This window comes from Plectropomus leopardus, chromosome 20 (assembly GCF_008729295.1).
Source record: "Plectropomus leopardus isolate mb chromosome 20, YSFRI_Pleo_2.0, whole genome shotgun sequence".
NCBI classification, from domain to species: domain Eukaryota; kingdom Metazoa; phylum Chordata; class Actinopteri; order Perciformes; family Serranidae; genus Plectropomus; species Plectropomus leopardus.
The window spans coordinates 8,327,736-8,339,823 of record NC_056482.1 but is presented as its reverse complement, the minus strand read 5'-3'; the positions used below and the strand labels follow the sequence as shown (position 1 = coordinate 8,339,823).

Here is a 12,088-nt window from a genome sequence, read left to right as displayed (position 1 = left end):
TAGTAATAAATTTGTCCCTGCAGGGAGAGACTGGTGTCACAGGAATAGTTGGAACCATGGGAGAAAGAGTAAGAAACACTGACGTAGCCACTACTGTTTTTCCAAATGTCTGTCCATTCATCCATTTAACACTGAGTGTGTATTTCAGGGTTTGGTGGGTTTCATCGGACCTGTGGGAGAGGCGGGACTGGCAGGAGAGAAGGTGAATAACTCATTATTTCCTTGTAAATGTATTAATTTAAAGGGAAATTTCACATCCAAATCAAAATACATGTTTTTCCTCTTACCTGTATTACTATTATTCAGTGTAGTTTGTTTTGATGTTAGTTGCAGAGTGTTGGATATCAACTTGCTTGATGTCTGACTTCTTCTGTAATATAATAGAACTTCATGGCATTTGGCTTGTGGTGCTCAAAGTGCCTAAAAATACATTTGACAAACTCCAGAAATCATGACCCGGTTACTCAAGATAATCTACAGACCTTGTTGTGACCAGTTTCATGTTGGAACTATTTTCATACAACAACCGCCCAGAAGGAAGCATGTATCTATTATATGGCTAAGTCGCCTTGCACAGTCGTTACAGCCCAGTCGAGGAGGGTGCCATTAATGTCTCCATCTTGCACTTGCAGGTGCCTCTTGTCTATGAGTAGATGCACGCTTACTTCTGTGCAGTGAGACTGTTGAGTGCAGTTTGGTTGTAAGAAAGTAGTTCCTATATGAAACTGCTCACAGCAAGATCCTTGGATTATCTTGAGTAACCGGGTCATGATTTCTGGAAGGAGACATCGCTGTTGAGTTTTTCAAATGTATTTTTTGGCGCTTTGAGCACCACAAGCTGAGCACCATCTAGTTCCATTATATTGGAGAGAAGACAGACATCTCTACAGTCAATATGTCCAATACTCAGCAACTCACACAAAAAAATCTAGACTGATAAATAGTACAACAGGTAAGAGGAAAATATGTACTTTTGATTTGGGGCGAACTGTCCATTTCAAGTCCTCGCAAGGTGACATTGAAGACTGAACAATGTGTTTATGTATATTTAGGGGGACCGAGGGGAGATGGGCCTTCCTGGGCCACCTGGAGAAAAGGGATCAACGGTAAGACACAATTAACAAGACAGAGTGGAGGGATGGAGGTCAAATTTAAGGGGGCTTATATATGAGCATACGCTTGATTTTGTGGGTGCGGTTTTATTTCGAAAATACTAAGAAATGGTCATCTTAAACTAAACTGTGTGTGTTATTCCCATGGGAATAAACCATAAGAATATGGCAGAAGAGGAAAGGAGGCACAGCACCTCATGGACGATTAGAGACGGTGTTTTCTTAGCAGTGTTATAGCACTCGGCGGGAGGCCTCTAGCTGGAAGAAGTCATAACAAAGAAGAAAACTGTTTAAGTGGTACTTGGATTTGCTGAAAACAAAGCCAGTGATTTATTTTCAGACATCCATTCATATTTTGCCTGCAGGACAACTGAGTGCCCCTTATGGTGTTGTGTTTTGTGGGCCTTAGTCTACCGCTGTCACACAGCTACTTCACAGAGCAGGTGACCTCGCTGTCATGTTGTGTCTGTATCTGATATGGACTGCCTAATGCAGACTGTATGACCGGCTGGAATAGATAAAAATTTAGTCATCATTCTCGCTGAAACAGGGAGAAGTTTCCTGCTGGCTGACAGCCAGTTGGATTTCTCTCAGGACGTAACCACACACACACTCATGAGGAAGTTCTCTGTTGTCCCACTCGCTCAGCTGCAAAACAGAAACAGACCCTCTGGAAAAGACGGCATCATACAAAGTGAAGGGAGCTGACCAGCAGACGTCTGTAGCTGCTAACACAGAGCTCACACTGCGGGCATTTATGATCTCTTTTCCCGTGGATGCATGAGATCAGAGCCGTCTACTGTGCTGTGGGTTTGCATATTGGATGGGTTTTATCGCTCTCAGCTGATCTAAGCAGTCTGAGAATAGTCCCCATTACATAGTTATACTTTTACAAATGGTCCGGCCAAAAAAATGAGGTCCAATAAAGGTTAAAGAAAAGCAGCCAAAAGCAGTATGTTTTCAGATATAAAATCATCTCCTCAGGCTGTCTGTTTTCCTCTTTTCCCTGATGTCTCTTATTGTTACAGTAGATTTGCTCTCCGGTGTGCAGAGCGTTTCTGCAGATGTATGTTTGTACCATAGACTACACATAAAGATGGACAACGTGTCTGTACTTCCTCCCACTGTCCAAAAATGAAGCCAGAATATTTCGGATAAGAGTGCTGCCATCTTTGTTATTTGGACTCCCTATTCATGGCATTACCTGTCTACGTAAAACCAAACTTATCCGAAAAATAAACACTGGATCCATTTCTCATTTGCCAACACAGAGGAGGTAGAGTTTTTGAGCAATACTGCAGCGAGTCACCAGGAAATGAAAGAGATGTTTTGGCTCAGCCCGTTCTCATTCCATACATTGTCACTTTGTCAGTGATTTCGGTGTTAGACACCAATGCAAAAGGGCACCTTTCGCAGCTGTATGATGAGCCGCCAGGCAGCATCTGTTTGTAACACTGTCATTAACATTACATAAGGAGCTGCAAAGAAAGAGGGAGCTGAGGTGGATGGGTCCAAGATGCCCCCTGTTGCTTCCTGTGTGAATGTAGAGCCAAACCATGATGTTTTTTTCTGAGCCTAACCACATGCTTTTGTTGCCTAAACTTAAGACATAAAAATAAAAAGTCGTTCTACAGACACCATAAGTGTATTTTGAACAAGACTGTATGCATGCAACAAGCAGAAACTGCACATTTTATGCTAATTAAAATCAGTCAGTCTAGTCTAATTTGAAGTTTTACAGCACCCATGTGTAATATGTATCATACTGTTTTCTCTTAGTTGTAATCCATGTACTGCATGTGTGTTTGTGTCTGTATACATATAATAGGGTCATCCAGGGACACCAGGTGAGACCGGGCCTCCAGGACCACCAGGAAGACCAGTAAGTCACCATTCCTTTGTCCATTTTGCATTTTTCGCCCTTCTTTTCACTTGATCTTTTCTGTAGATTATAGTCAAAAAGCTGTATGTTTATAAACATCTAGGTTAGGCTTTGGGGTTTGAGTTATTTTCCCCTGAGCCTTCGAGTAGCAAGTACTGCTGTGTGAGAGAAAACTGACTAAAAAATAATAGCTCAAAGGCTAACAGATGAACAGAGATGTCTTTGAGTAACTGTGATGTCTCTTTAGATGACAGATGTATGTGGTGTCAACAACCTACAGGCTGCAGCAGAGATTTCTCTGAGCTTTATGAAAGCTGGCAGCCTCCTGCTGAACCTGCATTACCCTCCTGTCAGTCAAAAGCGCAACACCTATAACCAATTAGAAGCTGCCCCTGTCTCCTCTTGCTCTGTCCTCGCCACGTTCAGGTTTGACAGAGTGCGGGCTGACTGTCGGTCGAAGGTGGGGGCCACTGGGCCACCAAAACAAACATAAATATGGGGCTCAGGGGTGCAGCAGGACAGGATTCCAGAGCAGGCCCTTTAATTGGTGTGAGTGACAGATCTAACAACAAACCCCATAGTGTGCTCCCGAGGTCAGGCTGCCCCCCTGGGTCAACAACCAGGGGGCTCTGCGCTCCGTCAGTTTAAACCTTCGCTTTATCTCTCCTTCCCTTTTCCTTTCCACTTCTTTTTCCCTTCTTATCCCCCTTTTCCTTTGTTCATCAGGGCCCTCCTGGGGCGGCTGGGCCAGCCGGTACCAGAGGACCCAAAGGCTTACGGGTGAGTTTGAAGTTTCACACCTGGTGTTTTTGCAGCTTAGCTGTTGACTCATGTTCTGAAGTCAGTGTATGGTAGTTCCCAGCCTTAAGAACAGCTCATGTACTTTGTAAAAGAGCATAGATTGGCATCATTTTGCTGTTGCTGTGTGTGTGTGTGTGTGTGTGTGTGTGTGTGTGTGTGTGTGTGTGTGTGTGTGTAGAAGCCATGTGCCGCTGCTGTTGTTAAGCCATTGGAAAAACCTTAGAGGGTGAACATAATGAAGTGATATGAAACTGCCTCTGAACTGAGGTCATGTGTGTTTAATGGACACAGGCGCTTGCATAACGTGCTCTTGAGTTCAGAGTCAAAGCATGAGTCTGTTCCATCCTTTTCAGAAAGTCAGCGCTCATTATAACTGCTGGAAGAGCTCCAGTGATGTAAAACAAACAGCTCTTCTTTTTTTTATTCCACATAAATGGAACAATGACTACTAGTTGAAGGAAGGACCCATCGTCAATCCAGCTACATGACATATGTCGTGGAAAATGTGACTGTGGCTACTCTGGAGCTTTCTTTGCTGATAAATTTAGCAAACCATTATTTATGGCAGGATTAGCAAAGCAACGTTTTTGAATAGTTCTGGGATAGCAGAAGATTTCAAACTCGTAAAACACCATTCACAAAAACCACAATAGCAGCTTTTAGATTTTTAACTCTTTTAGAATCCTTTGGGAGCTTTGGAAGTCGTTTTTATATTTTTTCTACATGTAGTACAGTTTTAAATGGAATATTATGGTGGAATTTTTATAACATTAATTTTTGTCATTTTCCATCACATCACAGTAGTTTATACACGTGATGTTAAGGCAATTAATGTCTGAAAGCCTCCAGTGTGGTCATTTTGCATTAGTATTACACTCAGAGTCAGTGTGCCTAAATTGTACAACACTGTACTTCAACCCACCCACCCTCGACGCTAGAAATGACTAATTGTATATCAAGTTCTTTCCCCATGTTACTCTGAATTCATGAAAAAAACGTTTTTTTGCATGGTGAACAGAAAATCAAAAAAAGGAGAAGATTCTTGATAAATTGAAGTCAAAAGGGTTTCCGACGGGGAACTAAACTAGAAGATAAACTTAATTATGCTCTTTTCTAAAGCCAAACTCCACAACAAACATAATTAAGTAATTATTCCTCACTTGACACAGGAATTGTTGGTCTACCACTGCCTCAAACAGTTAGCTAGTTTGTCTTATTGTGTGACTTTGGGGTTTTAAAGAGTTAGTTTGGATTCAGAGAAATCCCACAATAGCACAAACTAACCAATTAATCAAGGCACAGATAGACCAGCAGATTCTGTGTCCAATGAGGTTAAATTACTGTTTCTCTAAATGGAGTCTGGCTTTGAGGACCGCAGAGATAAATTACTCTTGTAGTTCGTTCTCTGTTGGGAAGTTCTGCGCATACAGCTGGATAAGTGAGATGTGGATTATACTGCAGTATTTTTAGAGTTTGTTTTTGGATTCTTTGTTTACTGGAAGCATGCAAGAAAGGCACATTTTTCTTCACAAATTCAGCCTACCACAGGGTTCGCTTCAATCCATTTTTGGGACTCACTGACACTCGATTGGCTCAGTGATTGGAGCAATCACTGATACATCCGTGGTTTTCCTGTTAAAACATGTGAAACACTTTGTTGCGGAGATAAAAATGTCTATTAACAAAAATGTTGAATAACACAAGAGCGTTCAGCAAAAAGAAAACAAATATACTATAGATACAGAGGCCAGTACTCACCTGATATTTTTAAATTACACCTTTGCAGTTTCAATAAAAGTGAAATTGTATTTTTTAATTTTGTGAGACATGGAAACAAGGTGGTAGCAGCTGCAATTTTAGGTTGCTAAATATCACTAACAGAAAGTTAGGACTGCTGAAAAAATATCCAGCAAATTAATTTTTTTTATTGCGGGTATTTAAACTCTTAGAGCAAGTCGTGACAATAATGACAGTCACGATAATGGCTGTAACTATAGCAATGATACAGTAAACAGTGATTTATGGCAGGATTAGCAAAGCAAAAGTTTTTGAATAGTTCTGGGATAGCAGAAGATTTCAAACTCATAAAACATCATTCACAAAAACCACAATGGTAGTAGTAATAGTAACTATGGCAATGATACAGTAAACAGTAAATGAGGTGTTTTTGTGATCAGCTGACATACCTAAGCTTATACTGATAATGTAGTAAGATCCTCTTTCCTTTATGTGCTCTCTTGTGGAGGTCAGACGCAGTTTTCAATCTTTTTTAAGGGTTTTTAAAAAATGTCTTTTATTGCTATGGTCCACTGAGCCAGCTGGAAATTGGGATAAATTGGCACTGAGCTTCTCTATCTGAGGCATCCATAGGAGATGGCCCTCGCTGTAGCTGGCCTGGACACACCCTCCAATCTCAAGCTGTGTTTTCAATTAATACTGCTGTCAGCAGCTACCAGTGCTGGTAAATCTGCCTGCTGCTTTATGACTTATGTTGGATAGTCCAAAGTGAGAGCCCAGAGTGTAGCAAGCCAGAAGACTGTGAGATGGTTCTCTAACAGACAGTAAAATTTGATATGCGCAGCCACAGATACAAAATGATGTTTCACCCTCACCCCCCAAACGCACACAAACTGTGTCTGCACAAGAAATGACACAGATTTTAGAATGAAGGTTTTCATATATCCTTTGTTTTCCTGGACAAACAAAAAATTCTGTTTAACGTAACAAGCAAAAAAACAAATTGGATTTAACTTAAGAGATGCTAAAAGTGGAAATCTGCTCACTGATTTGTCTGTAAAAAACAAAACATTATTAAGTCTAAAGCCCGCTGACACACCGCCTGCATGAGCCGCCTTGCTGTTGAGAGTGGCAGACATCATTGACATTATACCTCCAAACACAAATATCTAGTATCAGCTTTTAATTGTGGAAATGCAGTTGTTACAGTACAGACAATACAACAGTACAGTTGTTACAGTAGGCAGACAGTTGTCCTGGTTGCCGTGACAATCCTTGGCCACCCTTTGGTGGAGCCTCTGAATAACAGATCTTAGTACTTCATAACTGGGTTGTTTTCTAACATGAAAGAGATAAAAGTGCATGTTGGCATCAGACGAGCCAGGGAGCTATTACCACTATCGCCTCTCTGTTTTTCTGTGTTCATGTTTTATTTGCCTGTTTAAAGAAAGCCACCTTTAACTTGTGGATTCAAATTTGTGGACGTCAGCCATGAGGAATCACCAGTATGACTAATCATGCTTTGTTTCTAATAACTCCTCATGATGTCTGACCCACAAATCCACAGTTAATGTTTTCCACATTGAAGAGCGTATTAATCTCATCATCCTTCCCTCCTGGCGGTTAATGTTGAGCTAGTTTAAAAAGCTGTCTTTGACTGTTTTGAAATCCTGCTCCTGGTGTTCCTTTTTGAAACTTGTGTTACAAATCAATTTGATTAATTAACTTCTAAGCATAATATGGCCTGGTGAGGTGAAATATTTTCCTTAAACATCTATCAGTTAATCCATCTATGTAAACTCAAGCAGTGGGTAGCAGGTACCCCAGACAGGAATGTTAATGAGTGCTGCTTATCCAGCTCAATGTATAATAGGCTTATAACACCCCAGCTAGCGGCGTTCTCTACGGGCCAAACTCCCACTTCACCCCGTCAATAACCACTCACACAGCAAGGCTGCCTGTGTGGCTTTGTCATGTTGCTGTTATTGACAATCACTATTACACTGACCCATAGAGTATCAGAGGGCCTTCACAGCGTCAGTGAGCAAGCATCTTCCACTGTATAGATGAGAGAGTTGTGAAGGTGCAGGTGCAGAGCAGATGGACCGTATTGGTCCACTGCCTGGCTCCCATTTATTAACAGTGCTCACTGGACTAGCAGGCCTCTAAGCACTTTAGATTGATTATGTTTGACAGTTGCAACCATGTAATATAAACAGTGAGACAGTTTGACAGCATGTGTGTGTTGAAGTGTGAATGGTATGTATCTGTGTGTGTGCTCAGGCTTTGTTCCCTTATTATTAAAATAGTGCAAGTCATAGACAAGTAACTTTCACTGCCGTGTATAACACCCAAGGTTTGTTTAGTCATGAAAAACCTGGAGATGTCATGGAATTTGCAAATGACAATTTCCAGGCCTGGCAAAGTTTTGGAAAACTAAATATACCCTAAAAGTTTTGAAATAATTGTGGAATTTTGTTTCCTAAACCTGTATAACAACACATGATGCTTTCAGGACTGTTGCAAATTTGAAAATCCAACAGCAATTTCTGTTTTTACAGTTTCTGGCTTTGATAAATGTTGTAATTTTGGTGACTTTAAAGAAAAAATGCCTTCCATACCTATGGGCTGCCTTCCCTTTCATGAATAAAAAAACAGTCCCTAAGTTATAATTAAATATTCAGTTCTAATCCCGTTCTCTGTTCATTATATTTTTTAAATAATACATATGTATTTAAAAAAAACTTTTATACAGGTACGAAAAGGGACTGATAAGCAGTAGCGATAGTCATTTCAGACAGTGGGTGGTATTGAAAATTTGACTTAAAGTCAAATTTATAGGTAAAACACCCTGAACCCTGAACACCCTAAAGAGAGACTTGGAGCTGTTTCTACACTCTCCCTTTGCACATACATTTACTTCTACATACTTCCTTATTTATCTTTAAAAGTGTATTTTACAGGCCCTCATGCTGCCTCTGACATGGGGGCATCAACAACCTGTACAGAGATGTTTATTTACAGTACTTTTTTGGCTGTGTGGTGGTGTTACAGTGACCTCTGTTGGTGAAGTGACAGCTGTCTTGTGTTACAGGGTGCGATAGGGCCTGACGGTCCAACAGGAGAGATGGGGTTAGAGGGCAAGGCGGTAAGAAATGTAACTTGGTTGCATGCATTTCTTGCAATTTTCTTGTTGATGTATCAAACTAGACATCTTCACAAAGTCAAACTGTGCAGACACAAGAGTAATAACCATAAAATAGCATGAATACATGTCTCTGTAATAAAATGTATCACCAAAAATAGCAAGATTCACATTATCTCCATTCACGAAATACAGCACACAGCTGTCTCTCATCCTTGCCTCTCTCCACAGGGTGCTGATGGTCCTCCAGGAAAAATAGGCTTCCCTGGACCACAGGTGGGGTACTTTTCTTATTTTCCTCCACTCAATCTCATATATTTTTTGGTGCTTATGTTCCTCTGGAGAAGCGAGGCATCAGAATGATTTAGAAGACCTACATGATACCAGCAGTGTGGAGGCCCACAATCAGACATATGACTCTGGAGGAGAGAGCTGTCCTTCGATGGTCTCTGCAGGCTGTGGGTCAGATTTACAGGCATGACAGTTGAACGCACGGCCCCTTGGTGTGATTGGAGAATATTTACTCAGCCTATAATTAAACTCCACTTCTGGAAAGTATTTGGGCATACATTGCTGTAAATTCATATGAAGGGTCAGTAAATTGTCTTACAGGCAAATAGAAAAAGATGGAGAAAGACATGAAATGACAAAAAAAAGAGAAGAGATTGTATATGCAAATAAATGAAAGTTTTAAGAGTACCCTATCAAACAAGTGCACTTGCCTTCGCTCAATGAAAGTCAAGGTCAAGTTAAATATTTTTTATAGTTTTGTTTTGTGCAATGGTTAGATATTGTGCTAATGTGTCATTATGACAGAAATAACACGTCTATATCCAGTCTTACATGTTCTTCCTTTTACTGTGTTCCTATAGGGGAAGATGGGAGAGCCAGGGGAAACTGGGCAGAAAGGTTTTCCTGTGAGTTCACTACTCTGATACATATCATACATATATTACTTAAGAGAATTAAAGGAATACTTCAGCCCCCAAATGACCATTTGTATATCAGTTACTCACCCCATGTTACATTGATTTAGTGAAGAAAACTGTGTTTTTCTTGCATGCCACGGTGAACGAAGTGTTTAAAATGGAGAAGATTCTTGAAGAATTGAAGTCATAGGGATCCGCATTCAACAACAGCAAAACTGTACTTTAAAAAATCAGTTAACAAACTTTAACACAACTCGTGCATTATAATCCAAGTGTCATTTATCCTGTCGTATGCTCAGTACTTCCCAAACAGACAGCCCTTTCCCACAGGGACCTGAACTAAAAATAAAACTTAATCAATGCTCTCCTCAAAGCCAGACGCCACTGACAAAAACAGTTATTTTACCTGGCTAACTTTGAGAGGTTCTTGTCTACCACTGCCTCTATCAGTTAGTTTGTTTGTGTTATTGCGTGACTTTAGTAAGTCAGAATTATTTTTTTAAACATCAAAGTCACACAATAGCACAAACAAACCAGCTGATCGAGGCAGCAACATACCAGCAGCTCCCATGTGCAGTGAGGTAAAGTCACTGCTTTTGTCATTGGAGTCTGGCTCTGAAGAGAGGAATGATAAGTTCCACTTTTAATTTACGCCCTCGCTAGAAAACACTGTCTGTTTGGGAAGCACTGAGCACACGACTGGATAAATGAGACTTGAATTGTACTGCAAGAGTTGTGTAAGAGTTTGGAAACAAATGTTTTGGTATAGTTTTGATGTTGTTAAATCTGGACCCCTTTAACTTTAATTCATCAAGATTTTCTCCATTCTTTGAATTGGTCATTCACAAGAAAGGAAATCAAAGTTTTCTTCACAAAATGAATGTAACCTGGTAAGTAATGGAAATAGAAATGGTCAACTGAGGGGTGAGGTATTCCTTTAAATGCACACATGGACCCAACAACAGCAAGCTTCATATTATGCATACAATATGATGTAAATACTGTATAATAGTGTATATCATTTAGTTATCAATGCATATTGAAGTCTAGACCTTTGCTGTCATGTTAGCTAAATTCTGTCACTGACAGTGAAAAACTTCCGTGTAGTGTTTTATGAATGTGAGATGATGTGTAGGCATGTACATGTGCTCTGAACTCGTTGACCCTTCTGTCTCCAGGGTATCCAAGGGCCGTCAGGGCCTCCCGGGGACAAGGGAATGGCAGGCGAGCCGGTATGACCCTCCAGCCATCTATCCATCCTTTCATATATTTTGCTCCTATTGTCTAATCGTCTCTGCATCCTTACCGTTTGACACATCTTGACATCCCCACTCGCCTCAGTCTCTTTCCCTCTCTCCTTCTTTTTCCTCTTGTTCAGGCCCAAACCTCTGCAGTTTTCTCACTCGAGCTCCTCAAACTTTTCCTCTCCCTTCTTCATAACCATACTCATTAGTTTTATTAGACTCTCTCTGGCAACTCTCAGCGCCGTAGTTCTCTCTGCCCAGCCCTGTTAGCTCCAAAATATTGCAGCCAGGAGGAAATTTAATGAGACGTTTTTCAGTAGTTATTAAAAATATATTTGCCTGTATTAAAGGTTTCCTCCAGAGCAGCCAGAGGCTTCTCTCATCCTTCACACATCCGCTCTGCAGTGGCAGGAGAGTGAACTGCATGCATGCAGGGTGACTGACGGAGTAGATTTTTAAAAAAGAAACATCTTTTCTACAGCTCGGTTAGACTGCTGATCTCGTAGGGAAAATACTCGTGAAATAACAACATTTCTGTGGGTTTATTTTATGCTCACTAAAAGCGGCAGAACAGGAAAAAGATTTAACACCAATATTTGAGAGAGGCGCCCATTCCTCTAGTTATTACTATCTCAGAGGGACACACTGAGCACAAGTGAGCTCTTACAGCAGACTGTTTATACCGCAGAAACAGGGGTGGAACTTTGATTTCGGAGGCGGGGAGGACAATGCCTAAACAAGACACTCCAAGCTCCACTTTAAAAGACACCGGTATCTTTTTTAAAGATGCCCTAGTGTGTGCAGTTTCTCCTGTTTTGTTAATATAACATTACTTTTTGTACTGTGAAAAGAAAAATTACACTCCTGAATAGAAAAGACAAATATGATGTGAGACTGAATTTCAAATGCATCTTGGTTTTTAGCAGTGGAATTAGCAGGTAACATGTGAGTTCAATGTCATGTCAATGACATAGATTCTGTGGTTATTGTGGAAGAAGATTTGATTACAGCAGGAGGGCAGATGGGAGTTTCACAGCCAAACATCTATAAATGTAAATCCTCCTTTCCATACACTGTCCAAAATTACCTCTTTCCCTCCTGATCACTCTCCATTGTCTCCTCTCTTGTGTCGCGCCGCTGCTTTCACAAATGAGACAATACACTTCTGAGCCCTTCTGTTAACTGTCTTTGGAATATTATGAATTAAAGACTACACAGGTGATTTCACTTATACCATC

The 12,088-nt window shown here is 40.6% G+C and overlaps 1 protein-coding gene across 1 annotated transcript in view; it reads left to right on the top strand.

Moving 5' to 3' along the window:
- col27a1a (collagen, type XXVII, alpha 1a) overlaps positions 1 to 12,088 on the top strand; it is a 91,672-nt gene that overhangs the window by 64,003 nt on the left and 15,581 nt on the right. The window contains exons 24-32 of the mRNA XM_042509286.1: positions 24 to 68; positions 149 to 202; positions 1,053 to 1,106; positions 2,941 to 2,994; positions 3,721 to 3,774; positions 8,627 to 8,680; positions 8,909 to 8,953; positions 9,550 to 9,594; positions 10,785 to 10,838. Of these exons, the coding sequence (XP_042365220.1) occupies positions 24 to 68; positions 149 to 202; positions 1,053 to 1,106; positions 2,941 to 2,994; positions 3,721 to 3,774; positions 8,627 to 8,680; positions 8,909 to 8,953; positions 9,550 to 9,594; positions 10,785 to 10,838 (459 nt within the window). The remainder of the gene's footprint in view (positions 1 to 23; positions 69 to 148; positions 203 to 1,052; positions 1,107 to 2,940; positions 2,995 to 3,720; positions 3,775 to 8,626; positions 8,681 to 8,908; positions 8,954 to 9,549; positions 9,595 to 10,784; positions 10,839 to 12,088) is intronic.